Raw genomic sequence first — 27,823 nt, 5'->3', positions numbered from 1 at the left:
GACAATGATTTGAATGGCTCTTCTTTCATGAAACTTCTTTCATGATTTATATGCAATCTGTGTGTGAAATGGCATCTTTAGCTTCAGTGAAGGTTTCTGTTTGCTCAGAGGCTTTCACTGTTTGTCCTAAAATAAACTTGGGGAAAAAAACTCGGCTTCCAGCATGTTTCTAGAAATCTGCATTTGTTGTGCTCCTGCATCTTCTTTATTGTGTACCACTTATTTACAGAGCCCTTTTCTTGCAGGTTTCCTTTTGAAATCTGGAGACCAGGCTACCTAAGGCAAGGGAATTCCCTGCTTCCCAATCTGAGCAGGGGCAGGGGTAAGGAGGAGAAAAAAAATTCCTGCTAGGTAACCTCTGTGAATTATAACCTCATTAGTAAACATTCTGGTTTGGATTAACTGAAATCTGTTGCTTTGGTTAGAGTTTGTTTTAACTGTATAAACAACAATTATTATGATTCTTGGATTTGTGAAAGTGAATAGGAAGCTGCTACACATTGTTTAAACTGTGTCATCTTAATTTTATGCTTGGATAATTTCAATTTGGTAATAAGACTGATGCTCAGCAAGTACAGCAGAGAGTAGAGGATAGTGGACAGAGCATGATTGTTCTGTCATTTTACATCCTGGAATCTATAGGGAGGGTGATCATAAGCCCTGAATCACAGTTAGCCAGACAGTAACTGGAAATGTGCTGATGGCCAAACAGCTAATGCATGGCAGGGCAGCATTAAACGTGTTATCACTAGAGATCATTAAACACACAATATATAGGACCTATGCTCTAGGAGGCCTCAGGCTAGAGGAATGTTTGGTGAAAGGAGCCCCCTCCTAGGCTCTTTACTTGCGCTTTTCACGCAGGCAGGGAGCAAGCTAGCAGCAGACTGCTGTCCGTATGAAGCAAGTAATTGAGTCCGTCGTAAGTCAGGCATATTCCAGTAGACCCATGGAAGTATTACATGCACTGATTTTATCCGCAGTAAATCAGGATTTGCAATGTCTGCATGGTACGTGTGGACATATTTCATGAAAGAAACCACTTAAGGCCCTAAGTGGCCCTCTGTTCACAAAAGCCAGTCCATAGAGGGCTGTATGTGAGAGGTATTGGTTACTTTATACTTCTTCCCATATAAGAAGGCAGCTGTGGTGTTGTGTTCCCAAAGGACAGCTGAGTTCTTATGGATTGGAAAAATCAGCTGTGAAATGACTAAGAAAAATTTAGTTGAATTTCCCAAAGCCAAAAATAGAAGTATGCTTATAAAGATAGACTGAATCCAGCACTTGTTTCTGCTATATGTAACTAGCAGCAGAGTTGCATTTTGATGAGGAATTCTGTTGTCTGACTTCCAAAGTCCCATTGTGGGGAACCCTTCAATTCTTTAAAGGAATGTTTTCTTACGAGTAGGTTATCATTGATTAAGTTATGATTTTCTGTATCAAAATACAGCTGGCTATATGGCATAAGTCAGGCAAGGTAGACTCTTGCACTCTCTTCCTCACAAACAGGCAACCCATGTCACTGTCATTGGGTAAATAAGGTGCACACACACCACAGTGAGGCAAGATTCCTGAGTTAATCTGGAATCTGCAGTTGATGTTCTGGTTGACTTTTTCAGAAGCTTCTTTGCATTTCTTGGATTCTGTAAAACTGAGTGGTAATGTGATAGACTTTGATCTTGAGGATTTAAATGCTATTTGTTCCCCAAAATCCTTTCATTTCTTTATTTTCATGCAGTAAAGGTATTAGCTAATTTCTTTAAAACCCCAGCTAGCTGACTGGTTATATTCCTGTCAATGTTAGTCACTTGCCTGACTTTTAACATGACTTACTACTCTTATAACTGATCTCCTATTATGTGCCTTTTCTGAAATTGCCATTAGTGCTTAGGTAATAAAAGCACAGCAACCTGTACATACTTCACATGACCCAAGAATCTAGCTGTCAGGGCTGTTATTCTTCTTAGTAGCTTTTCTACAGGTAAAACCAGCAACATCTTAGAGGCTTTTATCAATGATTAGCCTATTGTAGAACATATTTCATATACCAAGAAATGTGCTGTATACCATTTTGGAATGGTATTGTGGTTTCATAACATCATATCAGCATGTAGATACTGCAGTAAGAAGCACCCGATTCTGACTTTGCTCTGACTTTGTGCTGGCATAACTCCATTGCTTCAAATGGACAGAAGTGAAATCAGTCAGGTCCAGCAGAGTTGCACAGATGAGCTGGTAAGCTACACAGAAACTTTTGGACTTTGTTGGAAGCTATAAACATTCTTAATTCTACAGGTAAATTTTAATTCATCTTCCTGGGCTTGTTCATAAATGTATTGCAGTTTTGGTGCTTGTAGGCCCCAAGTCTTTTGTCTAGCAGTTTTCTTTGGTTCCAAGCACCCTCTTACCCAGCACCAGGAGAGTAATGAGTAGAGCAGTACCAAGCATCACTCATAGCGGGACTCTGCTGCTTTCATGATGTTACTGCTGCACAGATAGCTTTTCCCAAATTAGCTTTAAACTAGCTGCTTGGGTCCCTCTAAGAAAATAGCTGCCACTGCACAGAATATAGTGCAGCTGCCAGAAAGGCTTGGTACCTATCCAGCCCACCAGTCTGTGCTGAGATCCATGTTGCTGTAGCTACACAAGCGTCAGCACCTGACCCGCTTAAATTAAAGTCAGTTTGAGCAGAGTTACTCAAGCTGCAGTCAACCCTTTCTGTTCAGGGTAGATGAAGTCTCAGGTCCAAGTGTCTACCATTGCAAAGCGCAATATTATCCATATACTCATACATTTCTATGCAATTATTTGTATCACTTCCTGTCTGTATTACCACTAGTGTAACTCTTAGTTAACGAGATGGTTATAAGTTGGCAGCTGTTCACAGGTATTAATTTTTTAGAAATATAAAATTTTTCTTCCCTAAACAAAGTTTTTTATTGTGTAAAGATTAGTGAAGTCTGATGTAATAAGTTTTTGTGTACTGTTCGTCCTTTGTGGTGGCTAAGACTGTATTATCCAATCTGGGTGCTTATTTTACGCTTTCTGGAGTCTTACAGCCAAACAAAATTACAATATCCAGATCATTCTCAGAAAGTTAGAGTCAAAGAGATGCATCTGAAAGTATTTCCAGGGAACTACTCTGCACGCCCAGCTTTAGATCTTTTTTTTCTCTTTTTCTACAGTCGGAAATGTTTGCTGGCCCATATCATGGAACTGTGGTGCTGTATATATGTTGTGCTGTATTTCAACTGCTCTTTCTGCACTGAATGTCCTGATAATGACTTCCATGATTATCCTTAATTGGAAGCACTGCCGGTTTAATGAGTTTCCTGCTGGCGATATTGGCCTACCAATTTACCCTCCTCCTGACAGCTCCACTCCTCGTGGTTCTGTCCTCAACAGAATGAACAAATAATGCATCTGTAAGGGTTTTGAAGTGTTGGAGAAGCTCGCCTCTCCTCTGCTGTTATAAGCAGTAACAGTCCCTTGACTGAACTAGACAGCAGTACCCACAGGACGACGTGTGTGGCTGAGATTTCTTGCTTGCTTCCATGATCATCTCTTTGATCATGTTCACTTTACTCAGCATTCAAGGCATATTAGAGAAAGCAGTAACAGCTTAGGCAGCCAGGTCCCCTTCTTGTAATGGTTGTGGTCATAAGAATTTAAGAAATTGCCTGCTGGCTCGGACTAGCTGTGCGTTGTGTCCATGGCTGGGGCGATCAGAGTGGCTGTTTGGGGAGAACACTTGAGCCTGTCCACATCCTGCTGTTCATTCCCTTCCTGCTGCCCCAGAGTCAAAATTTTTGAATTAGGAATATGGAGGGAACATACCTGTCTATTCCTCTTGGTATCCATTTATGGACCTGTTGTCCACAAATGTGTGCAGCTGCTTTTTGAACTTACTGATACTCTCTGCTTCCACAAACTCCCATGGCGAGTCCAGAAGGGTAAAATTCAGTTTAAAATACCACAGTTACACAAAGATAAGCAAGCTTTCTGAGTGTGTTATGAAAGGTAATTTCTACCATAAATATCATCTGTCAATACCTTGACTTTCTGGTGTAGCAGACAGCTGCACAAACCATGCAAATCAGCAAAGCAGAGTGATACTTTTATCTATGTCATAAGACACTGAAACACAAAAAAGGCAGTGGTGGGTCAGATAAAGGTATGGCCAGTCATGGGTTTCATCCAGTCTCCTCTTTCCAACACCGGCCTTGATGCTTAAGGTAGATCGTAAGCAGAGGGAGTACTATAATATTACTTTCCCAGCACTTTTCCCAAGCTTCCAGTGTCTTGCAACTCAAAGACAACCTGATCCAAAAGTGGTGGTCTTTGGGTTTAGTAAGCAGCTTGCTGGATTTTCCTATCACGAAATTATCTAGTTGTTTTTTGAATCCTTACAGTCTGGGCGTCTAAACTACTTTGTGACAGTCTGTTTCCTCCATAAGAATTCTGAAGCTCTAGCATTTGCATTAAGTTGTTGTGAGCGCCTTATGTGTGTGTGTGTGTGTGTGTGGAATTGTATAGATAAACCCATGATTATTTTGAATAGCAAATTCAAAGCATGTTTACAAGCTGTGAACAGAAAGAGGGAATGATTTGGTTTCATTTATTCATTCAGAGTTTTTAGTAATGCTATTGACATGATACACATGGACCTACTGTCTGATTCCTGACTATAATAATAATGAAACACAAACAGAAGAAAGTAGGGTGTATGGTTCCAAGCATATATGCAAGTTATATCAGTTATACAGTTATAGGCATACATAGCTTTACATATATGTGGAATCAAAGGTCCTTTTTATAGGCACAGCAGCTTGTTTGGGTGGATCCAAAGGTAGAGTAGCAGATTAAACTTCCGAAAACAACAGTCCTGATTCTGCCAGACCCTTGAGAATATGCTGTGTTTTAAATGAGGGTTCCTTCCTGCTGCAGCCCATGGTAGTGCTTATCCAAGAAAGCCAAGCTTGAGCCTTCAGCCCCAGTGTTGACCTGGAACCTGTCAACAAAGCTGGGATGGTGGAGGGTGTGGGGAAAGTTTGTAAACAGCTGAAGTGGAGCCTTCTGGGTTTAATGTGTTCCATAACCAGTTCAAACAGGGCAGCGACTAAAAACCCCAGATGTCAGAGTTACACAACAGCTCCTTCAGAAAAGCAGCTTTAAGTTTTCAGTGGGCTTTATAATAAAGAGCATGCATGAAATGTTCACCCACAGAGAGTGAAGTGTTTGCTTTGCTAACAGTACTCACCCACCATCAGCTCTCATCTCATCCTTTCATAGAGGGAGAGATGGATCTAATATTCTTCATCCCTAATGCATGTTTTTACATTACCCTTATGTTATTGTGCGTGGGTTGTGTATAGCAGACTTAATGCAGCAATTTGTAGACCTGCATCAATTTAGTGCCTTTTTTTGTCCTTAAAGAAATGCTATATTGAGTGCAAAGTTTGAGCCTTTTTTCCTCCTGGGCTAAGGAAAGGAGGGTTTATTCTGAAACTAATAGAAGTGTGGTATTTTCTATTCATACCTATAGCTTCGTATCCCAGCAGTGTTCAATTGCATCTGATCTATTTCAGCCACCAACCGTGGGGTTTGATAAGCTGCACCCTATCAGCATCCATTTCTCCCCTCCTCCAAAGGGAGTCAAGACTGTGAGCTCAAACATCAGCTCTTGTACTGAAACAGTTTAAAGAATCTCACACCAGCTAACCTGGTTATAAATTTTCAACATTTCTCAGATTTTCCTGTGAAGTTCTGCAAATTTAGGGTTCTAGTGGACTGCGAGGTCAGGATTCTTCTACACGGCACTTGTATTTGGCAGGGTATTCTTCTTTTCTACCATGTTAGGGGGATATAACAGCATTGCTACTTGTTTTACTGTCTTACAATGACTGAATTAAAAACCTCCAGTCTTTTTAAATAGAAGGTTGGTTTGATCCTGAGGAATGATTTAAAAGGACCAACACTGATCTGTGTATTCTTATTTTGGTTAAGACTAGTGCTTTGGTTTGGTTAAGAATCTAAACCACAGTGAACTATCATTAACATGGACTCACATAGTCTCTGTCATCAGTTTAGTTAACTTGCTTTGCTTTAATGCAGTCTTTTCATACAAGGTAAAAAGAAGGCTGTAGCTCTGGCATCCCTTCAAATCCAAGCTGCCATCTCCTCGAATCTCACAGTGCTGGGCCTACTTAAAAGTGGAGTATTTCTCGTTCTGAATGCTGTAAGGACAAAGATCTTCACCTGATATTCTTTGCAAGGCTCAATGTGCCTCTGCTGCATCATAAATTCTCTCATTATCATGCACAAGACCCTTCAGTTTTGATGCTTCCCCTCTGCTTAGACCACCTTCAGACTGCCTGGAAGGTTTTGGCAGTCAGGACTTAGCTGAAAGCTCTCTGACCTCTTTTTCTTCTGGTTCGTCTCTGACTTTTCCCTCCCCCTCTGACTCTTTCTGTTGTTTATTATCAGTACCCTGATCTGTACCCATGTGTGCTAATGACTTTACCCCAGTGTTTTCATGTGACTACAGTAAAAAGACAAAAGTTAGTCAGGGTGTTGCACCTCTCCTTCTCACACTGCAGTATTTCCCTTACCTTACCTCTGCCTCACTAAAATAAATACTAATGCCAATCTCTAAAATACCTATCCACCAGCAAAGAACTTCTGCTGAGAACTGTCTGTAATTGCTGACTGGTTTCCACTGAAGCACTATAAGAGGATTTTAATAGGGTTTTTTTCCTATCAAGGCTTGTTCAGTAAGGCTTGACACAATATTTTTAGTAATGAGGTGTTTGATTGTTCCATGGACTGTTTGTTTTTCATGTTATACTCACTGAACGGTGTAATGTTCTAAAAAATGAGAGGACACATCAGATGCTGATTTGAATTTATTATAAATCAGCAATCAGTAGTCATATCATCTTACCTTATTTTGCCAGAGAACATGAAAAATATAACAGGAATACAAGTTCTGTTTCCACAACTGTGTGGAAACATTTCATTAAATGACAATTTCTTAGGTGACTTTTACACCTTCTGTATTTGATCAGCTGTACAATGCACTGCTTTCTCTTAAATGCCCTGGATTCAAGGAAGTAAGAGCAGAAGAATCAAACAGCTGTCCCTAGCTAGCAACAAACCTTGATGTGACAGAACATGAGAAAAACAACTAGCTGGGGCCTGTTTCTGCAGTGTTCAAGCAAGTAAGGTGCTCGCAGCAATTCCTTCAGAGGCTTTCTGCACGCAGGGTCTTGAACTGCTTTGTTAGTGTGTGTTGGTGTGAGGCTATTGTATGTGGTTCTTCACAGATTACTGGGTCCTACTCCATGCCCATACACCAAAAGAAGCAACATACCAGGGTGAAACCTCCTCTGCAGACTTCACAGCACAAAGTCAGAATGAGCCTCTGTAGCCCATTAAAGCTCCCCATTTTTAATATATAGAAGGGCTTCCATGTATTACTGGGTCGAAATCTTCTTCTACTGCATCATCAGTCCTAGCCATTGAACTGAGTATGTCACTCATTTGCAGACTGAATTTGGGCTTGAATTGAATCTGACAGTCATCTGGGGATGATACAGAGGTTGGGAACAGTTAGTTGCAGAGCGTGTGATGCACTTCCATGTGTCTATTGTCTCAATATGTTGTGTGCTTAAAACAGAATCAACACTTTGTACTAGTGGAAATGAAAAGGTATTGCGCAGTATTTAGCACAACCCAAAACCTGAGCCTGGGTGAGGGGTAACTAACCTATGCTGGCTACTACTAGGCAAACCACAAACTCTTCACCTGTTGTCAACAGAGTTTTAGTTATTCCATCATCTCTCTTTCCTACTTCAAATTGGAACTAATATACCATAGGTACTAATTTAAAAGCAAGCTCATTTTTCTTCACAATAAGACCAATCTTTTTTTTTGTATAGAGTTCTCTTTAGTGTCCTTGATGCAGGAGTGTGAAACGTTGGGTTTTTTTTAACAGATGGGTTTAGCTCAGCAGTGTAGTTTACTGACGGCTGCTGCTTTAGCCAGGTGGCCAGGACCCTCTTCTCTGGAGAAGACTTATGACAGTTGATGATGCTGCTAAAAGCCTAAAAGGATTGAGAACATGATGAATTGCCCATTCTGCTCTCCCCCATATTATGCCTTTTCCCCAAACTCTTTTCGTGGGGGAAAGCCTGTAGTGTAGGAAGGAAAAGGCTAATCAATCACATTTTTTTCAACAACTTCTGTTGGCAAGGTCCAAAGGGTCCCTACTTGAAAACTGACAAGATATTCTTGCTCTAACTGAACTGGCAGAATTTCTTTGCTGGAGTAGGGATGCTTGTAGAGTCTAATTCACTTTCATTTTTGGACAGTGAGTGCCTCTTCATGCTGGGGCAATGCAAATGTTCCCACCTGATTTGAGCGCATAGTCCTTATACTGAGTGTATTCCCTTCCACCTCTCTTTCAAATGGGAGGACCCTGTAACAGGGCAGATAAGCTGAATTGGTTACTATTACTTAGCTTTCGAGTGACTAAATGATTTATCATGACCTTTCTCTCATAGTTTTTGACTTTTGGAAAGAGCAGCTTAATATAACTGCAAGAATGACTCGATTCTGGTAAGGAGCATGCAGAGCTTGAACCAAAGGATGTTTTGAAAGTGTTGACTTTTCCAAGAGCTCCTAAAGGTAGGGAGGGCTTACTTGACTTTGACTCCAAATAATGTAATTCTTGTCTTTTGTAATAATTTCCTAGTAAGTTACAGTCTCATTCAGTTAGCATGGTAAGCAGTTCTACTTTGTGAACTGTGTTTTACTTTGAAGGTTCAACTTTCATCTAAATTATGAGAAATACATGAAAGTAGCATTCTCTACTTATCAGCATGTAGGGGTTTTTCTATAGTTTGTGTGAAATAAAAATAGAAATAAGGTAAAAGATGTGCCAGAATTAATGTAGTACATAACTCTGGAGGCACTGCTATCTGGCAGAACAAATCCTAATGAAATCATCATTCAAAGGAAACCTCGCTTCAAGTTACAGAATGAATATGAAAATGATAGATTAATATGCTTAAAAGAAAATTAGATAAATAGACAGGTGTGATTGAATAAAATTCAGCTAACTTGGGTAGTTTGCATTTCATTTCGTACTTATAAATCCATGTTTTAGATGCCTGGCAGAGACTTGGTATTTTCCCCTGGCTTTCCATCAGGAAGTCATCACTGTAGATTTCTCTGCTGTACCCCTGATTGATATCATGTCACTGACTATCCTGTGGCAAGTACTCCCCAGCAAACTGGCACATCCATATCACTCACTTTTAATCAGATAAGATTTTCTTCAGCACCTGCTGTCATCCTCAGTAGGCTTTCTTTAAACTTCCATGAATGTTACTAAGAACTGATTTAAGCCCAGTGTGGTAATAAAGGTATATCTGTTAAAAAAAAAAAAAAAAAAAAAAAGTAATTTTCTTGCAATGTAAAATAAAACTTTCTCACAGTTTTGATACTTTAAGGGACTGTTTTATGATCACATTTGATGGGCATTATCAGGAAGTTAAACCTATTTCACCTATGAAGTGGATTTATTTACCTACATCCAAGAAGTCACAGACTCATCTTGAAGTCTGGCTCCTCCTGCAATTTGGGCTGTCCCATCAAGACTGAAATCAGACAATTTTTGGGTGTTTCCTGTAGTTGTTCAGAGAGGGATAGTTTATTAGCTTCCTGTCATGGTTTAACCCCAATCAGCCACTAAGCACCACGCAGCCGCTCACTCACTTCCCCCCCACCCAGTGGGATGGGGGAGAAAATCGGGAAAAGAAGTAAAACTCATGGGTTGAGATAAGAACGGTTTAATAGAATAGAAAAGAAGAAACTAATAATGATAATGATAACACTAATAAAATTACAATAGTAATAATAAAAGGATTAGAATATACAAGTCATGCACAATGCAATTGCTCACCACCTGCCGATCGATGCCCAGCTAGTCCCTGAGCAGTGACACCCCCCCGCCCTCACTGCCCCCAGTTCCTATACTTGATGGGATGTCACACGGTATGGAATACCCCTTTGGCCAGTTTGGGTCAGCTGCCCTGGCTGTGTCCCCTCCCAACTTCTTGTGCCCCTCCAGCTTTCCCGTTGGCTGGGCTTGAGGAGTGGAAAAATCCTTGACTTTAGACTAAACATTACTTAGCAACAACTGAAAACATCAGTGTGTTATCAACATTCTTCTCAAAACCTAACTCAAAAACATAGCACTGTACCAGCTACTAGGAAGACAATTAACTCTATCCCACCTGAAACCAGGACACTTCCCTTTCTGTGAGCCTTATAGTTCCTGTGCTCCCAGAAAAATGCAGGTTTGACTTAGGAGACTGCTGGTGTGGTGCCTGAGGCGTTGGTATCAGTTACTCCACAGCTCCACTGAACTCCACGGGTTAGGGTCACCATCTGAATTTCTTCTCCCATGATAAGCAACTTCCTCTCAGCAAGCATGGAAAGGCATCATTCAGTACGACCCTGGACTACGGTCAGGAGCAGTATTTTTATTTCCCTTGAGGAACAGTTGTCATATTATCCAGTTAAAATAGTCCAGGTTTTGATTTTTCATTTGAGAAACAAAATTATTCATGGATAGCCTGAGTTATGAAAGATTTACTTTGAAGAACAATACAAAACTGCTGATGCAATTAAAATGAAAATATTATTCAGAGGTAAGGCTCTAGGAAGAACGAGGATGTATAAAAGCAAATTAATTTCATGGGTTTGGGAAGCATTGCCCTTCATCTATTTAAGATCTATTTTTATTAAAATTTTGCAGCCTGGAGGTTAATTCATTTTTTAATGTATGTTTGTCTTTCAGAAGCTTACAGATTTAAGCACTCATTTGTATGGCAGTGGTCTAGAAATATTAATTTACATGCACTGTATCTATATTTCCTTGGCAAGCTGCACAAATGGCTTTTTATTAAAGCTTCTTTCACTTGCTTGCTTTTTTGGAAAACTATGCTAAATGCAGATTGGTCCATTAATGAATTATTCCATGATCCTTAGGATAATGAAGTTTGTTTATACAGGTCTGTACCCTGCGTCCTTTACCTTTCCCACCAGGATCTTTCCCATGCCCTCCCAAGTAACACCCTCAGATTGCTCGCTCCACAGTGCTCCTACTGCCTTCCCTCTCTTGTCCCTCAAACCCAACAGGTCTCGCTGTGGGCCTTCCCTTCCTTCTTTGGCTTGCTGGCTGAACCAGAGGCAGAAATACCTGCAGGCTGACCGGCTGGCCTTCACCAGACTGCCTTGCTAGAAACAATAACTTCTCAAGTAAGCAGTGCTTTGTAGTGTTAACTAACAGGGTATCCATCTAATTCATACACAGTGGCAGCTCATACTGAGCCAAATGTTTGACAAAATCTTGTGTACTCTGGCTAAACCAAGCACTTTGTTGATTTAAACCAGAACCTAATCCTTAAAGTGGAAGTAGTAGCTGGGTAAGAAACTGCTGGGTGAGCTCATAAACTGAATTCATCACGTGTCTGATCCTGCAGTTTTCTACAGGTTACCATACTAATTCATTCTTTGAGACTGCCCTGCATTTCCATGCTGCTCTTGCAAAATGCCTCTTTTAGAGGTTCAGTATGTTCCAGGATTTCTTGGAGAAATCCATTGATGAATTTAGTTCTGTTTTTGAAGCCGGGTGGCACTCGGATCCAGAAGAAGCTAGGCTTATTTTGCAGGTTATTCAAAAGGAGCTTTTATAGCTCAAGTCTTAGTTCAAAAATATGTATGGTTTCAAGCAAAGCCACGTGTTTACCAAAGTGCCTGAATGTATAATGCCAAATATGAGCCTAAAACAGTAAGAAAAGGAAATTTGTTTCTTCTAGTTTTGCCAAAACTTGTTATTCTTGTTGCAAACCACACAGTATTTGCTTGGTTTACATATCTATTCTTTGAGTCATGCAATTATTACTTTTTACGTTCCTTACCTTTCATTTACAATGGAAAACAAATTCTGTTCTCACAGTTACTGAGAAAACACCAGAATGGTGTTTTCCAAACAATCCAAACCAAATAAAACCCAAGGCAGGGTAAAACCAGAATGAACCCAAAAGCTCAGAAGCCCTAAGTCTAACAAGAAATCCAGATGGGCTCATTCTTCAAGTCAATTTTTTTAAAGTTCATTTTAAGTTGTGATTTTAGGGGCACACCCACTCGTGAGTTTTGATTGCAATAGACCAAAAATAGTGCCTTATTATAATCGGGTTATTAAAATGGAGAAAATAACCAACCATTCTTACCTCGCGGGCAACCTTCCAAAACACTCACAGTCAGTCAATGCTTGTTGTTTGCTAAGACAATGGCAATGTAGGAATGGACATACCAGTTCATCAGTGGAGATGATTATATTCAGCTATCTCTTCTCAAGTCTCTGTTAAGCGTTAAAACAGGAACGAAAGTGCACTGTATGGGGTTTTTAAATTGAGCCCCGGAGCGGGGCGCAGACCCAAAGCTTTCAACTTCTTGAAAATGGCGTCCATCTAGTGGACACAACTCGATATTACAGCAGCAAAACCCAACGGCTTCTTAACAGGTATGCTAGCATTGCCTATATGTATAAACGTGATTTTTTTTTTTTTTAAATGAGATAGGTTTATTTGCAAATTCTCGAAGCTTGCGAGAGAGTTTCTCTGATGGATTGCTTTTCTCAATAAGCTTATCGTTCTTGATGGAGATACAGTCTCACTTTTTTTTTTTTTCAGATGCTTACCTACATCCTGATGCTGCTGCTGGTGTTTTCTTCAAGTTCAAAATCTGGACTTTGGCTGGTTCCCTGCTGATAAATTTACCACCAGAGAGCACGTAGAAATTTTGGAGAAGAATGACTGATCACTGTCTGAGAGATCTAAACCATATAAATGAATTAAAGGCGCAGTTCTGCAATCCCTCTCCATTTGCTTCAGCAGACATTACAGCAGGAAGACTCCTGAGAGACTTAAATGAATCCTCTTACTGGTGTGCACTAGATCTTGCTGCCTAGGAGATGTACAGCTGGCATATGTAATAGCACAGCGTACCTGAGCTGTGTTTAACAATAGGAGCCCTGTGAAACAGAAAGGTGAAATCTTGAGTTAGCATGATTAACAAACAGGTTTTCGTACCAATTTTATTTATGAAGACTAATTGTGTGTATCCCAAGTCCCTCATCATCTTGACTACCACAACCCATTGAAGTAATTGTAGGTCAGAGAACAAGAAACAAATCACAAAACCCTTTTGAAAATGTCATGCGATTTTGAGACCATCTAATCAAAATTATTTAAAAGTAAAATGTTTTGTGGCACCAAACCAAAGTGTTGGACTGCCAGAAAAGGGAATCCTGCTGCATTTCACATTCTCCCTTCATGTCAACGTGGAAAGGCAAGCACTGTTGCTGCCTTTATGCTGCAGTCATCTATTCTCCCTGGATCTTCTCTCTACCCGTGCTGCCTGAGTGAAGTGAGTAACTGATAGATCCATGTCTCTGAATCCCAGCCAACACAGTGATCATTTACTTCAGTTGTTTAACAGAAGAGCTGTGACCACAGCGTAACTGGAAAGTGGTTGCAAGTCTTGTTTTGATGGTCTCGGAGCACCAAGTGTCCTGCTGTGCATGCTCTTTTTCTCCTTCAAGTACCTGTATCAGGCTAATTAATTACCCGGTGAGCTGTGTTGTCCCTAATGCTTTGCTGAATGAGTAGGGCAGCGTTCCCAACCATTAACTTCTCTTAAAAATTGATATTTGCAATTTGACAAGATATTTTCTTCTTGTGATGTGTTTTGTATGCTTGTTACAGTCAAGAAGCTCCACTGAAATGGAATACCTCTAGTGAGAAGCTTCAGGGTTACCAACTGAGCAATTCTGTATGAAAAACACTTACATGTTCTCAACAAGTTTCAGTTCTAACAGCCTTTTAAGGCTGCTCTACACAGAGAAAGTCAACAAAAGCCTACTCAAGTTGTCATTTGAACAATTCAAAAACATAATAAATAACTAGACAATTGGTAAGTGATGTGTTGGTGTGTGTTGGTGCTTAACTATATGCAATGGTTTAACTTTCTGATTTGACTTACTTAAAATTCACCATGTGCATTCAGCTTCCTTTTTTTGAGAGGGAAAGCCACGAATGAATGTAAAACTTTATTCTCTTTTGCATATCAAAAATGTTAGTATTGCTGTTAATACTATTATTCATAGAACACCAATTTTATTCCTTGCATATAGCAATAGAAAAAAGTACTATAATATCTAAGCATCTTCCAGCTGTGCATGGTAATGTTTACGTTCTCTTCAGAGAGGTGCAGGTGTGAAGGCACAGAGTTGGTTCAATTACTAAAATAGCTATACATGTCGCTGTGTATGTTTTAGAGAAAGCAATTCCTTATATCTGATGGAAGTAGTATTGAAGTTTGCAAGGACTCTGGGGGAGGCTGTCCCCTTTTTATCTGCAGAAAGTTCTGTCTTCTCTAGAGATTTGCATCACCTTCGCTCTATAGAGCTCTGGGAGCTCAGCTCTCACTCTGGAGAGGCAGAAACCTCATGCCAAACAGGCTTTGTTTCCAACTAGTTTTCAGTATGGAGCATTAGGTAGCCTTTCCAATGTCCTGGAGTGATCTCCAGGCACTGACCATGACAGCAAGTGAAACGTATATCAAAACTACTCCTGGACCATAAGACGTATTTTGATATTGCTTTGCTATATAGATGCTATTCAGAACAAGTGGAATATCTCAGCCAAGGTTAAATATTCTGAGAAAAGAGCAATTGCCTTTATAAATATTGCAATATGCCCAAGGGACATTTTTTTCTTACACAGCATTAATTTTAAAAGTAATCAAATCTCCCAGGAGTGCGATGTCATATGAAGTGATTTAAAGTGTCAGAAGATGAACAGAAAAGTTAACATTACTATTTCATCTTTGCCATTTTCTCCATTATGCCCAAACTTTACAAAATGCAATAATGCACGTAGGAGATCTGGCAGTCTGTTGTCTGTCCATCCTCAGTCACAAAGGAGGGAATCAAGAATAGAGCAGCTGCCGGATTTCTGAACCATCTTGTTTTTATAGGCTCTTACATAAGCCTTTTTTCTTCTGACTCCGTATTTACCAAGTCAAGGGTCTATCTCATTGTTCCACTAGTGCACTACCTGAATTCACAGCAAACTAATGAAATATGGCAATAAGTCTTATTAGATGTTGTATGTGGAACATAGCTCAGTCCCAAATGCTCTCCTGAGAGTGCCCCATCCCTCTCAAGCAGATATCAATGAGAATAAGATTATATGTGGCAAAAGAGAACAACAAACTTTTTCAAAATGGTGATATCTAAATTGCATGGTGCAAATGCTATTCTTTGGGAAAGTGAGATTTTTCAGATGATCTCTGTATAAAAACACTGATCGGATGTGCGAGTAGAGTGAACGAAGCGCTCCCACCCTCATTCCTGTGTCTCCCTCCTTGTTCCTGGCAGGAATCTAAGTGGGGAAAGGCTACAGGGGTTGCCTCCCTGCTTTCAGATGCTGCAGCTGATGAGCTTCAATCATTAGTCTGACCTGGGTCCAACTAATGTAAAGGATTAATTTTCACACTTTGGTCTGAAGGGAGAAGATGCTGTGAGAGACTGAAAGAGTTAATGTCTCAAACATTGTGGTGGGGCAAGTTCTGCTTGAAGACAAACCCTACACAGCAAGGAGCCAAGGTGAAAAGCCCATCAGCTCAGACATCAGCAACAGCAGGGGGGGCGTGCTGGAGGGTGCGCAGCTCCCTGTTCTGATAAGCTGTTCTGATACAAATATCAAACGATGGCCACGTCTGCAGGGAAGGACAAGTTACTCCCCAAACGACCCCCAAGCCCAAAGGCTCGCGAACTGCTCATTAACCTGTCGAGTTCGGGTGCCCACCCAAAGGAGGGGCAAGGATGATAAAAGGACACAAACTGAAGCCCCGGGTGCGCAAGCCCACCGGGACTGGACCCATCGGCTGACTGGACCAATGCTGGACCCAGGACTGGTGAAATCTTTCTCTCTTCCTTTCTCTCTCTCTGTCTTCCTCTCTCTTTCCTTTTCTTTTTCCACAATCCCTACACCTCATCCATTTGAAGACATAAACCGTTGACCAAGTCTGAGACTAGGAGTAGATCCAGCTGCCCCTGGGCCCTTCTCTGAGGAGGAGTCTGGAAAGCAAGGGGGTCTGCTCTGAACCTCCTGACTCAACGGGAGGGATCTCCTTATTCCCTGAATTGATGTATATGGTTACCTTGGGTTACATGGTTTACAGAAGTAGTTATGCCAATTCCTGTTGTAAGAAACCCTGCCGCCTACTACTATGCCTCCCCAGTTCAGTTTGCTTCTGTCATGAATAAAATCCTTAACTGATCGTTTGGTGTCGTTTCACCTTAATTTAGCCCGAGGGAATTTCGAATTCACCACACTCCCTGGTCTGTCCAGTCTGGGTCGTGACAGATGCAGGGTTTTAAAAAGCATGTTTCTTGCCTTGCCATGGGTGAGGTACCTGGCTCATTTGTCCTTCACAATTTGCAGCTCTAAGTGTTTCTGAAAGCATTAGGACTGCCTCTCTGCTGTATTGCTTCCCATTGTGTAACTGCTGGATCTGTGACATGTCTTTGAGCGGGCCTGTTTGCTTGCCACATTATAATTAGGCTGACATTATAACCCATTCAAGAGCTACAAGCAGACTTTCACATGCTTCTGTCTACCAGAAGAAATGTTCATCATGGTTGAAACCTCTCAGGCTTCTCCTGGCTCTCGAGAGGCTCAGCACTGGGCCAGCATGAGCTTCCTCGGCGCTGTCAGGAATGAAGTGTTTCTTGGCATCTGCAGAAGCTGAATGCTAGGCACCTGGAGAACTTTAAAATTGAAATAGGTACCTACTTAGGTTTAAGAGCCTTCAGAGTTGGGCAGCAGCTGAGCAGAGGTTTTTTAGTATCACTGTTTGTAATTGCAGCTAAATTCTGCCTAGCTGCCTGCTTAGATACCTAAATACTTTTTTGGGATCTGGCCCTAAGTTGGTTTTTTTTGTTGTTTTGGGTTTGGTTTTTTTTAACTTTCTTATGCACTAAATAATAAAGAGCAGGCAATTAAGAAGTCTTGCTTAACTGGGTTAGCCTCTTGAAGAGAGCTACAAATCAGCCTCGTTTCCTCCTCCTGAGAATCGTTAGATCATTTGTTACAAGGGTGAAGGGAGCCCCTGCAGCATTTCACGGTAGAAGTGTGTAGGGCTGCTCTATGGAGTGCTCTGTTCAGTTGTTTACAAACCATGTGTATAGATAGAGCATCCCAGTTGGATGTTTAGTTTGAAAAGTGATATGTCAGTTGCCATTTAATTAGGACTCTACAGCCCACCTTTCTCAGATGTGCCGCTTAATAAAGCATTCCCTGATTGGGAATATGCAGATGCTGTTGGTGGAAGAAATAGTTGCCTTTTGTCAGAGTGAAAGGACTTCGCCACCTCTAACTCGGAGTTATGGCAGCCGGCTTGGACCCCAGGGCTTAGCCGTAAGGACAGAGGAGACAAACAGGCTTCTATTCTCCTTCCAAGCAAAATGCTGTCAGCGAGGGGTGTTGCTGTGCTCCCTGGCCCGGGAGAGGAAATGTTTCTCCATCACTGCCTGTGTATCCTGCTTATGTTGCTTCTTGGGTTTTCTCTGCAAGAATTTCAAGAACAGGTGAGCAACTTCTCTTTGCTGCTTGCTTGTTTGGGCTGGGATGTGAGGGCAACAGCAATCAAAAATGTTGGTGTTTAATACCTCTGAGAGAGGCCTGCAAGGATCAAGCTGCTTAGAGTGAAAGAGCGTGGCTCATTCTCTGGTGGTGCAACCTTCTCTTACTTGGAAGGCAATTAGGACTTCTTCACAAAATTAAATACTTCAAGATTGTGTTTCTGCAGAGAGACTCCTCAGTATGCTCTACTGAAATTGTAAAGATACGTCCGAGATAAACTGTAGTGTGCTATTCAAGTGCCCTGGTTTAGTCTTTAGTGTAGTTAACTACTTCCTGTCTCTCTAATGTACTGCTGCAAGCTTAAAAAAACCCCCTCAAACCCTCACCAAAACTGGTGGTGCTCAAGGGAACTGTGGTACTGATACACTTGGAGAATTGAGTTTTTTATTCATACCGAGCTATAGTAGCTATGCCAGTGCTCTTAGCTTGTCTGGTTTGTTTGCCTCAAGTGTACCTTGCCAGAGGTGACAATTCTCTGTTTCACTTTGAAATATGAAAAATGAGTTTAGAAGAAAAAATTAAAAATTAAATTTTTAGAAAAGCTAACATTAATGAAATAAAACACCAAGCAATGTTTTGTTGGACCCACATCCTCCAAAAAACCTGAAATGCATTATATATTGTATGTACTTTTAAGACAAAAGCACAATGTTTCTTCTAGATGCTAAGGATAATGCGTGTGTATGTGTATAGGGGCAAGGACTGTTTAACAGGTGAGAAAATTCCATTATGAGGGAAAAAGATGGACTTTAATAGTCAGCTCTCTTATTCCTGACTTTGTGACTATTATCTCTATTCAGTAGTTTGCTTTAGCTTTGGTGCAAGCAAAAGCCATTCTACTGTATTTTCCCCATCCTCTGGCTTTCTGGGAAGCAAAGAAACATCACTGTGAGCAATATACTTCCTCTTTATGTTGCTTCTCCCAGATAGTTTCAGGGTGCTGGTTTTACTCACTTAAAGACCTCCTCTTTCATTAAGGCAATCACATCCTATAGCACAGAGATGCCCATGGAGTAGGGAACCACGTCAATGAATCTTGCTCCCCACAGGAGACTAAACAAGTTGCATGACTTAAGCCCATGCATGAATGGCAAAAATTCTGGCCATGATCTTGAGCTGATTAAGCCCACAGCTTCTGCATCTCCAACTCTAAAAGAAATAGTGGTGATAGGTCAAGTAGTCATTGTGGAGATTAGTGCATTTGTATATAAATATTTTACACGTTTTACTATACAACGTATTAACTCACTAAGAATTAACTACTTGCTTTCCCACTTGTACTGAGTATTCTGGTTTTGGCATGGGAAAAGAGTGATGCCATAGACAACTGAGAAGACCTGGCTAAGTGTTATTGATAGCTGCATTTTATTTACCGAGGGACTGGTAGTACTCTAGAAGTATTTTTCTAACCATTTCCTTCACCATACACACACGTTCTTCTGATAAGCAAAGAAAAGCTAATGAAAAGCCTGTGATAATGAAATCACAAGAGCAGTATGAAAAGAAACTGGGAAATGCTGACAGTCTTGATTATTATAATAACCTAGTATAGGAGCAAATTACATTATCACTAATATACACTCTTGGCAAAAGGAGTAAAAAAAAAAACCAAAACCCCAAACCCCCACCCAAGCAATTGTTAAATTGTTAAACACCTTTATGAAACTGTGTGTTGCAGCAGCAAAAGAACTTTTCACTTGCATTTAACGTATATATTTAGAGTTGGGAACTAGTGTGTGGTATTAAAAATGTGGCAGCATTTCTTGTAGTAAATGCTTTCTGTCATTTAAGCCAAAGAAAGGATTTGCATTGCCCCATTTCTGCAAACGAGTGTTCATCAAATGCTCCTGTAGTCACTAATCATACCCAATAAAACACAAGGAGTGTTACTAACTGAATTCTTATAGTCAAGCAGCGGGAAAGGAGGAGGAAGTAAAATGGGTGCAGCTCAACTGGATGCAGTACTGCAATTACTTTGCTTCACGAGAAGTTATCTGAAGTATCCTACCTGAGAAAGATGGATTTGCCATGTTTGGTGACAAAACTGTACAATTGCGATAGAGGTCTGAGGGTGAAGCAGGAGTGTAAAATCATTTCTGTTTTCCTGCAGATTGCAATATCTGAATGCAGGACTGGGAGGGGGAAATGTTAGCTATGCCAGCAGGGATGGTTGTAGAAAATCTAGGCATCATTTGTGTGTGGTGAAGTCAGTTTGTAAGATTGGGTTTTTTTTCAAACTAAGAATTAATCCAAGATAAAAACTGATCATAATTTTACTGAGCTAGACCTAGCTTGGACTGGTGTCTCTCTCCTATTAATCTTATAGACGCACATCGGTGCTGACATGAGGGGAAGCAAAGGTAAGCAAGGAGATAGGATTTTTTTTAAATATAGCAATCTATGGCTTAAGTGTCATCAAAAGCCTTAGCCCAACCTTAGGGCTTGTTGGACTGGATCAAACCCTTTGCAGTTAGTTGATGCAAACATGTTCTGCTACAAACTCACTTTGCTGGCTCAGATTTGTTCTAAATGTGCTGCTGGACTAATGTTTTGCTATGGGCTTCATGCCGGACAAGGCATTGTCAGTTTGCCCCCAGCTGCATAAAACTGGCAGACGCTTTATATCATATTCTGGCTAATTCATCAAAAAAGTGTTCGTACGCATGCAGTTCAGCAGTTACAGGTGGCATATCAAAGAATGGAGGAGCACTGTAATATTCTGTGAGCGGCTATGCTGATGACAACAGGACTGATTACAGAGCAAAATGTCAGTTGGTGCTCGTGAACCGGTCATGGGTCCCCAGTCTGCAGAACAATAAAACCATGTTCTCTCAGGCTTTTTGGTTGCCAGGAGCTGCTGGGCTTCATCCTCAATAGCTCCATATTCACCACTTTTGCTGCAGCCCCAGATTTTCGCAGGGGGAGCAGGGAGTGAGAGTCAATGCTCAGTCTGTGGCCAGCTAGGGACCAAAGAAACCTTCCTGGTGACTGGGAATGGCATTGAAGCTACCCTGTGTTGGGCCAGCTGCTGCTACTGTACCAGCTGGAAGCTCAAAAGGAGCATCCCAATGTGCTTTTTTCCTATAAGGAGGAGGATGGAAGAGAAAGGCATCATCCAGCATCTGAAGGTTTCAATCTGTTTTCTGCTTTTCCTTTATAGTTACTCCGCAGCTGCTTTGCACTTCCCTCTTAGATGCAACAGGGCCCCAAAATTCAACTGCTGAGATGGAAACACGTTTAATAATATATTACGAAAAAGACATGGTGAAAAATTCCAATGTAGATGGAGGATTTTAGTGCCAGATTGTGCCCTGGGATTCCAATGCATATCTTCCATTAAAGCCATTAAAAATGTTTGCGTTTCAAGGAAGAATTTGGACTTTTGACACAATTCCCTTTTTTTCTTTGGGAGCCAAACATTTTCTGTGGTAACAGAAAATATTATAACAAGGATAGATATAATGCATTTAGGCATTAAAATGAATAACAGTCCTTGATCTGTTTGCTGAAGATTTCAGGCGTGAGATGTGAAAGCTGTTAGTGGCTTGAAGAAAGATACTTGCCGTAATCGGCACTGCAGCTTTGCTTATTTTACAAACTATGAAGGAGAGGACTAGAGAGGTGTCCAGATCCTTGCATCATATGGAGAGGTTCCTATGCATCTCATGATCATAACTTTGGCCAGTGGTTTGCTGTATTTCATTGCCTTTTGAATCGAGAGATTCTAAAATCTCAGGGTAATGTACTTGCCACACACACAAGCTGCTGCCTCCCACTCCAGAGGGGTCAAAACCTCGCTGGTGTGTAACTGCTATATGTATAAGGGAAATGTTAAGCCTGTTTCCTGTACTCCCAAGGTGCTGTATGAATGAAAATGGCATTGTATGAATGGAACACTTCTTTTTTTTCCCCAAACGCCCAAGCCTTCAATTTCTATATTGTTTCAAATTGGAGCAATATAAGTATGTATAGAGAGAAACTTTGCCCTCTGGAAAGGAAATAACTCTCATCCTTCTCTCCCCCCTCAAATATTTGGGGCAGTCTAAGTATGTTTCCATTCCTTTTCTTCAGGAATGAAAGGGAGTGCCTGCCTGCCTCCATCTTGTGCATTTTCCCTGGTGAACGGGGAGAACCTGAGCTCAACCCAGGAGTTTTTGAGCTCTCTGTTGCCTCCTGCACTTCTGGGACTTGCACCGTATCAGCTGGAAGCATAGATCATGGTAGCGATGGCACTGCAGCTTTTCAGGAACGTGCCTAGCAGCCCTTGAGTCCCTAGGTCAAGCTAAACTCCCTAGCTGGGCTACGCAGCATCATGTAAGTTGGCATGAAACCTTTAGAAATTTGTGTGGCAAATTCCACCAGAAACCTACCTTGCTTTAAAGGGTGTTTGTCAAAATTGAGTCGTCTCTACAAAAATGCTGTTTCATCAAAATTGACTTTTTTTAACATTTTTTTTTTGTCCATCAGAGAATTCCCAGCCAGTTCGAACAAACTTATTTTTACCCTTCCTATTCCTTTATATATAAGGCATAGAAAACACCCTGTGTTTATTTCCTTGGGACACCATGTGTATCTTCAGATTTGGTCTCCTCCTTTAGGAAAGACTAATCTGTTATGTTTTTGGCTGTTGAGTGGACCATAACAGCAAAGCCAGGGGGCTTTGCCTGTAAATACTAGCCACAACTAGCTAGGGTGTGGTTTCCAGTGATTTAAATACTTATACAATGGCAGCAGAGGGGGAAACAGGAGGGGGCGGGGGAATATGATGGTGATGTAGAGGAGAGAGAGGACTTGTTTGTTTTAATCTCTGTGGAACTGCTAACTGTACAGAGTTGTCTCCTCAAAGAAATACTTGGAGATAATTGCATAGTGGTGAGAAGGGAGGGGGAGGACCCTTACTTCTTGTTATTGTTCAAAAGATTTGAAAGGCTTGCAACTTTTCCAGCATTTATTCAGACCTCTACATAAATTTTCTGATCTGTGGAAGTGGCGAGCATCCCCAACTCCAACAGGAAAAGCTCATCTCAAAACAGAGAAAAAAATGCATTGTTGAAGAGCCTGTACAGACTGCTTCCACCACATTGCTACGCTCTTCCTCAGTCCTCCAGAACTAGAGCGTACCAGGCAAGTCACGTTCCCTTGGTTTTACAACCCACGTAGCTGCTGTACCAAGTCCTGTTGGGCTGTGGTGCTTACCTAGAGGTCTGTGAGGATTTTCTGGTCTTTATTTCTGATGGTTGCCCTTAGTGTTGCTGAAGTTCAGCTGCTCCAAGAATCGGTGTGGCCTGGTGGAGTTAAGAAGCTGGAATACACAGTAAAGATAAATGAACTTTACTTAAAATACAGCCAGGTGGTTCTTTTCCTCATTAAAGAAGCAGACTGTGGCAGAAAGCTGGAGTGTTTCTCATCTGTAAAGAAGATCTTGCGCCAGTCATACCTTAGCCTGTTCCCCTCCTCTCCTTTTGTCAGTGTGATGCATCTGCATTAGCAAGCTGTGCTTTTCATTCCGGAGTGGTGAAAGGAGACAACAATAAATTACAGTGCCCTTTAAGAAATCTCCAAATCTTATCAGATCTCGCATTTCATCCTGGGTGCTCTTTCCTGCCATTCTTCTACTATTATTCTAATTGCCACTGAAACCGTACAGTCTGCTGCTCTTCTTGGGCACCTAGCACTTGAAGCCAATGTTGTGAAATAGTATGGAGGCAGAAAGGGGAGATCCTCTTTCTTTTTTGTAAATTCCTATTCCTTGCGAAATCCCCAAATTCACCACTTCCCCAGCTTCTGAAAAGAGTGACCCTCTGTGTACTCTGAGGCATAGTTATGCTGCTAAAAGTGGAAATTTGATGCTGCTTCTTGTTGGGTGGAGGGGAAAAACTTGAGAAAGGTGGTGGTTTTACCCCAACTGTCTCATGATGCTTGAATGCTGGGAGTAGAAAGCAATATAACAAATATCTGAAAATGCAGTCACTTACCACTTTTTATATAAATTCCAGATTACGGGCCAAACTCACTGTTGACATAAGCAGATGCAAATCTAATGAAGTCACTGCAGTTACTTCTACTTATGCCAGAGGTGAATTTGTCCCTATTTTTGGAACGTGCTAGTTTTGTGCTACAGCACTGGCACAGTGTATCATGTCAAAATCCTTTTCAGCAATGGCTGCGTGCCACTGGCTGACGGACATGATGCATCATGTCAAACATCTGCCTGAAAATGGGCCCGTTCTTTTTGACATGATGTATCACGCCACTGTATCGTGCCCGAAGGCATCTGATAGGAATTGTGGCAGGATCTGATAGTAAGGAATGTATGCTGAGTATCGGAGCATTTTGGCATCCTGTGGAAAACAGTGATATCTATGGTAGCACATCTATAAATCTCTTGCAAGTGCCTCACGTGCTTGGGTGTAAAATGATCACTAATGTACTCCCACCTCAATGTATTGCATTAGCATAGTAGATGATAAATAATTTTCTATTTTGGTCCAGCTCTGCTTTAAGGACTGATAGTGGATTTTCTCCTAAAAACAATCAACTGGTATTGAAAGAACTTGCTCCTATTTGTGATTTTACAGACTTGTTTTGTTACTGTTATTAAGCGTAGGAGGGTGCTGTTTGGGGGTTGGTTGTTGGGGGGGGTGTTTTTTGTTGGGTGTTTTTTTTTTTTTTTATAAACTAGCATCAGGCCTTATTGCCATCGCATCTGAAAGCGTTTTACCTCAGACAGAATGGTGCTAAACAACATCTAACCTAAAACAGGAAACATGTTTCACAATCCTCTGCGGCAAGCAGCGCAGCTTCCCTGAGAGGATCTGCGAGGGTGGATAGCAGCCAGTCGTCCAAAAGCGAGGAGGCCGGGTGCCAGGAGACTGGGCGGCCAGAGGAATGCCTCAAGGCAGCCTGGCCGTATGCTCGCAGTAAAAACCTCCAGGTCAGGATCAGGCGTGTGTCCAGGAACAGCCAAGCTCAGAAGATGGTACTTGTTATTGCCCATCGATGGCCTCCAGCTCCTGCAAAGGAACGGACCTTGCTGTCGGGATAGTGTCCTGCCTTAGGCTTGGTGTTGCAGGAGGAAACGAGGAGAAAGAGAGTTCTGAAATTAATAGGGCCCAGATCGACCAGAGATTTTTAGATAGCAATCAGCACTTGGTTTTTCTCTTTCCCTGAAGAAATGGCTCAGAAGCCCATACATTTGACATAGCAAAGCGTATGCTGTATGTGTATTGTGCCCTTGCGGTAACTTCTGAATGGCCGCAAAGGTTAATGCTTAAGATTGAATCCGTTTAGGTAGATACACAAAATGCAACAGGAACAAATTGCCAGAGTGCTATTGAAAAAGTATATAGCTACCTTAAAATCTGCATGCCCAAAACTTAAAAAAAAAATAAAAAAATAAAAAAATTAGATGTGCCTGCAGGAAATTGGATCTTTTTTTCAAAGTATTGCAGTTGAGTGTTTTGTAGAAATGCTTTCTATAAACAGGGAATCCTACTGGGGTCAGACAGAGCTATTTTCACCTTATGTATTCATCTAACTGTTCTGGCCAAGGAGATATGTGTGTGTGTGTGTATACACACACGGAGAGTGAGTGAGTGTATAAATTTAGAATTTTTGATTGCAGGCTTCAATTTTTGGCCACTATTAAATGTAGGTAAACTTCAAATTTTGTGAAAAAGAGACTTGAAATAATTCACTCTAGGCCAAATGAGAAGAAAACAAGAGCAAACAAGTGTAGTCATTCCCAGGCTCATCAACGGGAATAATGCGAACGAGCCATATGCATAGCCTTTTTCCATGTGAGGAACGGCATCGAAAGCCTTTGAGTGCGGGACTGCAGTAGGGCAGCTTGCTGGCAAAAGTGTGCATACAGAGGAATATATTTGAGTAGGACTGGAGCCATTACAACCATTCCTGGTTTTCCACATATTTTTCAAGTAGAGCGGTACGCTTAATTTTTTTTTTTTTTGTCTTTCAACGTTGTGGGCCAAGTGCGGGGAGGGAGGAGAGACTTCCTAGGCGAGTGGAAAACGTATCTGACCTGCCACCTCCTGCGGGGCAAGTGGGTTCCTCCCTCCACCCGGATGAACGTCCAGGGCGGATCCCTGGGGAGGGGAAGCCCGGCCGCTGCAGGTGACACCCGACTGGGGAGAGCGCCGGCTGCTCAAGCTCGGCCCGGCCTCCCCCGGCGCGGAGCCCGGCGCCGAGGCGCTCCCCTCCCAGCCCCAACCGACGGGGACTCGCACCAAAAGCGACTCGCCGAGCGCCCGCGGGGGCCAAGCCTGCCTCGAGGCGGAGGGCAGCCGCGGGACACCCCCCTCCCCCTCCTCGCCCGCGGCGCGGCCCCTCCGCGGGCCGGGCAGGGGCAGGTGCTGCGCGCCCGCGGAGCCGCTGCGAGGGGGCGGGCGGGGCGGGTCCCCGCCCCCGCGGCCCCGCCGCCGCCGCCGCCGGGGCGCCCCGCGCCGCCGCCGCCGCGCTATAAGTGCGGGCGCGGGGCGCGGCGGCCGCCGAAGATGCGCTGGCAGCCGGGGCTGCGCGGCGCTCCGCCGCGGCCGCCCTGCGCGGGGGAGAAGGAGGAAGAAGAAGAGGGAGGAGGCGGCGGTGGCGGCGCGGGACGGCCGCGGCCATGAGCTGCTCGGACGTGGCCATGCAGCAGCCCGCCCCGGCGGCGTGCGGGGCACCCCGCTATCTGACCGGCGCCGCGGCCGCGCCTGCGGCGGGCTGCCCGCAGGTGAGTCCGCGGAGGGGGGCGGAAGGCTTGCGCGGGGTACCGCGCGCGTCGTGGCGGTGGGGCGGACCGGGAGGTGGGGGGGCTTTTTGGGGAGGCGCCCCCCCCCCCCCCCCAGCGGGCTGCATAGCGCATCGCTGGCTGGCCGGGGCGGAGACCTCCGACAGCCAGCGATGCGCTGTGCAGCCCCCGGCCTGATTTGGAGATGCGGGAAGCCGGTGAGGGTGCCCCAGAGCAGCGCAGCCCGGTAAGACCTCTTTTAAAAAGAAAAGCACGTTTTCCCCCAAATTCTTGTATTTGGGGGGCGGGTATTGGCGCGCTCGGCTGGCGTGGGGAAGGGGGAGAAAGTTGTTCCTCGCCGCCTTCCCCCTCCTCCCCTCCGCCGTCGCTCCTCACTTGACGAGTCTCGCCGCTCGGCCGCTTTGCCGGCGCGGAGCCGCGCCGTCGCCGTCCGCCGGCGCGGTGCGGTCCGCGGGCGCGCACGCGGGCGGCACCTCCTCCCGCCGGCGGGAGCGGACCTGCGCCGCTCCCTGCGGACGGGGCGCGCCGCGCCGCGCTCCTCAGCGCGGCTCTTCTGGAAGATCGGCTCCGGCAGGTTTCCAGCTGAATTTGGTGATCAGATGTATTATTATTTTTTTTCTTTTTTTTCCAAAGTGAATCAGGAAATTCTTATCAGGCTGACAGCATTTTTAGACTATGCAGTGCGTGGGTGAAGTGGGACTAATATTGACTTGGCCCTAATGTAGTCATCTGAGAATACATTTTTTGGTTGTTGCTGCATTCCATAAGGTTTTATCATTATTATCCATGAAGATTGTTTTCTCCGTACATGGGAAGTGACCCCTAATATCAACTTGCCTGGGAGACATGAATATGGGCTGAAACATTAAAATTCCTGTCGTGTGTTATTGGGTTTTTTTCTTTATCGTTGGGAGAGAGAGAGACCGCTTGCAGAAATGATACCCCAGCGAACTTTTCCAGGTTGCTCACTTTGTTCACTGTAAACGCAAGCTCTGGAAAACTTGTGAGTCTTGTCTGTTGCAGCGTGCCTTCGTTATTATTTCTTCTCTAATCTAGGTCACGGCTTGCAGAACTCTCCATCTCTTCAGTAATTTTAGTTACGAACTTAGTATTTGAATATCCGGAGCTCCAGTTTTTAGCCTGCGTGATTTGGAGGGAAAATAAATAAATAATCTCTAATAACTTGACCCTTTGACTAAGAGACCTAGAAGTAGAAAACGGCAATTGAAACTTTAGTGAACTTTTTGGCATTTAACTCTGTAGGTGATCGGCTCTATTTCTCTTCCAGATC

General features: G+C 42.8%; 1 protein-coding gene and 2 long non-coding RNA genes across 8 annotated transcripts in view; 2 read left to right on the top strand and 1 right to left on the bottom strand.

Annotated features, from left to right (window-relative positions):
* The first annotated feature begins 263 nt into the window (after positions 1–263).
* Positions 264–14,050, top strand: LOC138685691 (uncharacterized). The gene is made up of 3 exons (XR_011325068.1): positions 264–322; positions 11,209–11,328; positions 12,765–14,050. It is a non-coding gene; the product is annotated as an uncharacterized lncRNA (long non-coding RNA).
* On the bottom strand, positions 12,099–27,083 carry LOC138685692 (uncharacterized). 3 transcript variants are annotated; one of them, XR_011325070.1, is made up of 5 exons: positions 26,908–27,083; positions 24,505–24,796; positions 22,980–23,085; positions 12,773–13,105; positions 12,099–12,433 (listed from the first exon to the last, which is right to left on the bottom strand). It is a non-coding gene; the product is annotated as an uncharacterized lncRNA (long non-coding RNA). The 3 variants fall into 3 exon arrangements; XR_011325071.1 differs by having other exon boundaries at positions 24,537–24,796; XR_011325069.1 differs by having other exon boundaries at positions 22,980–24,796.
* VGLL3 (vestigial like family member 3) overlaps positions 26,230–27,823 on the top strand; it is a 28,294-nt gene continuing 26,700 nt past the window's right edge. The window contains exon 1 of one of the 4 annotated variants that reach the window (XM_069785398.1): positions 26,230–26,514. In XM_069785398.1, the coding sequence (XP_069641499.1) occupies positions 26,410–26,514 (105 nt within the window). In that variant the 5' untranslated portion in view covers positions 26,230–26,409. Of the gene's footprint in view, positions 26,515–26,673; positions 26,759–27,823 lie in introns of those variants that run through there. The other 3 variants (XM_069785397.1, XM_069785399.1, XM_069785400.1) reach the window with 3 other exon arrangements.

The sequence above is a fragment of the Haliaeetus albicilla genome, chromosome 6 (genome assembly GCF_947461875.1).
Source record: "Haliaeetus albicilla chromosome 6, bHalAlb1.1, whole genome shotgun sequence".
Lineage (NCBI taxonomy): Eukaryota > Metazoa > Chordata > Aves > Accipitriformes > Accipitridae > Haliaeetus > Haliaeetus albicilla.
Note: the sequence above shows the minus strand (reverse complement) of the source record. Positions and strands in the feature narration are given on the sequence as shown.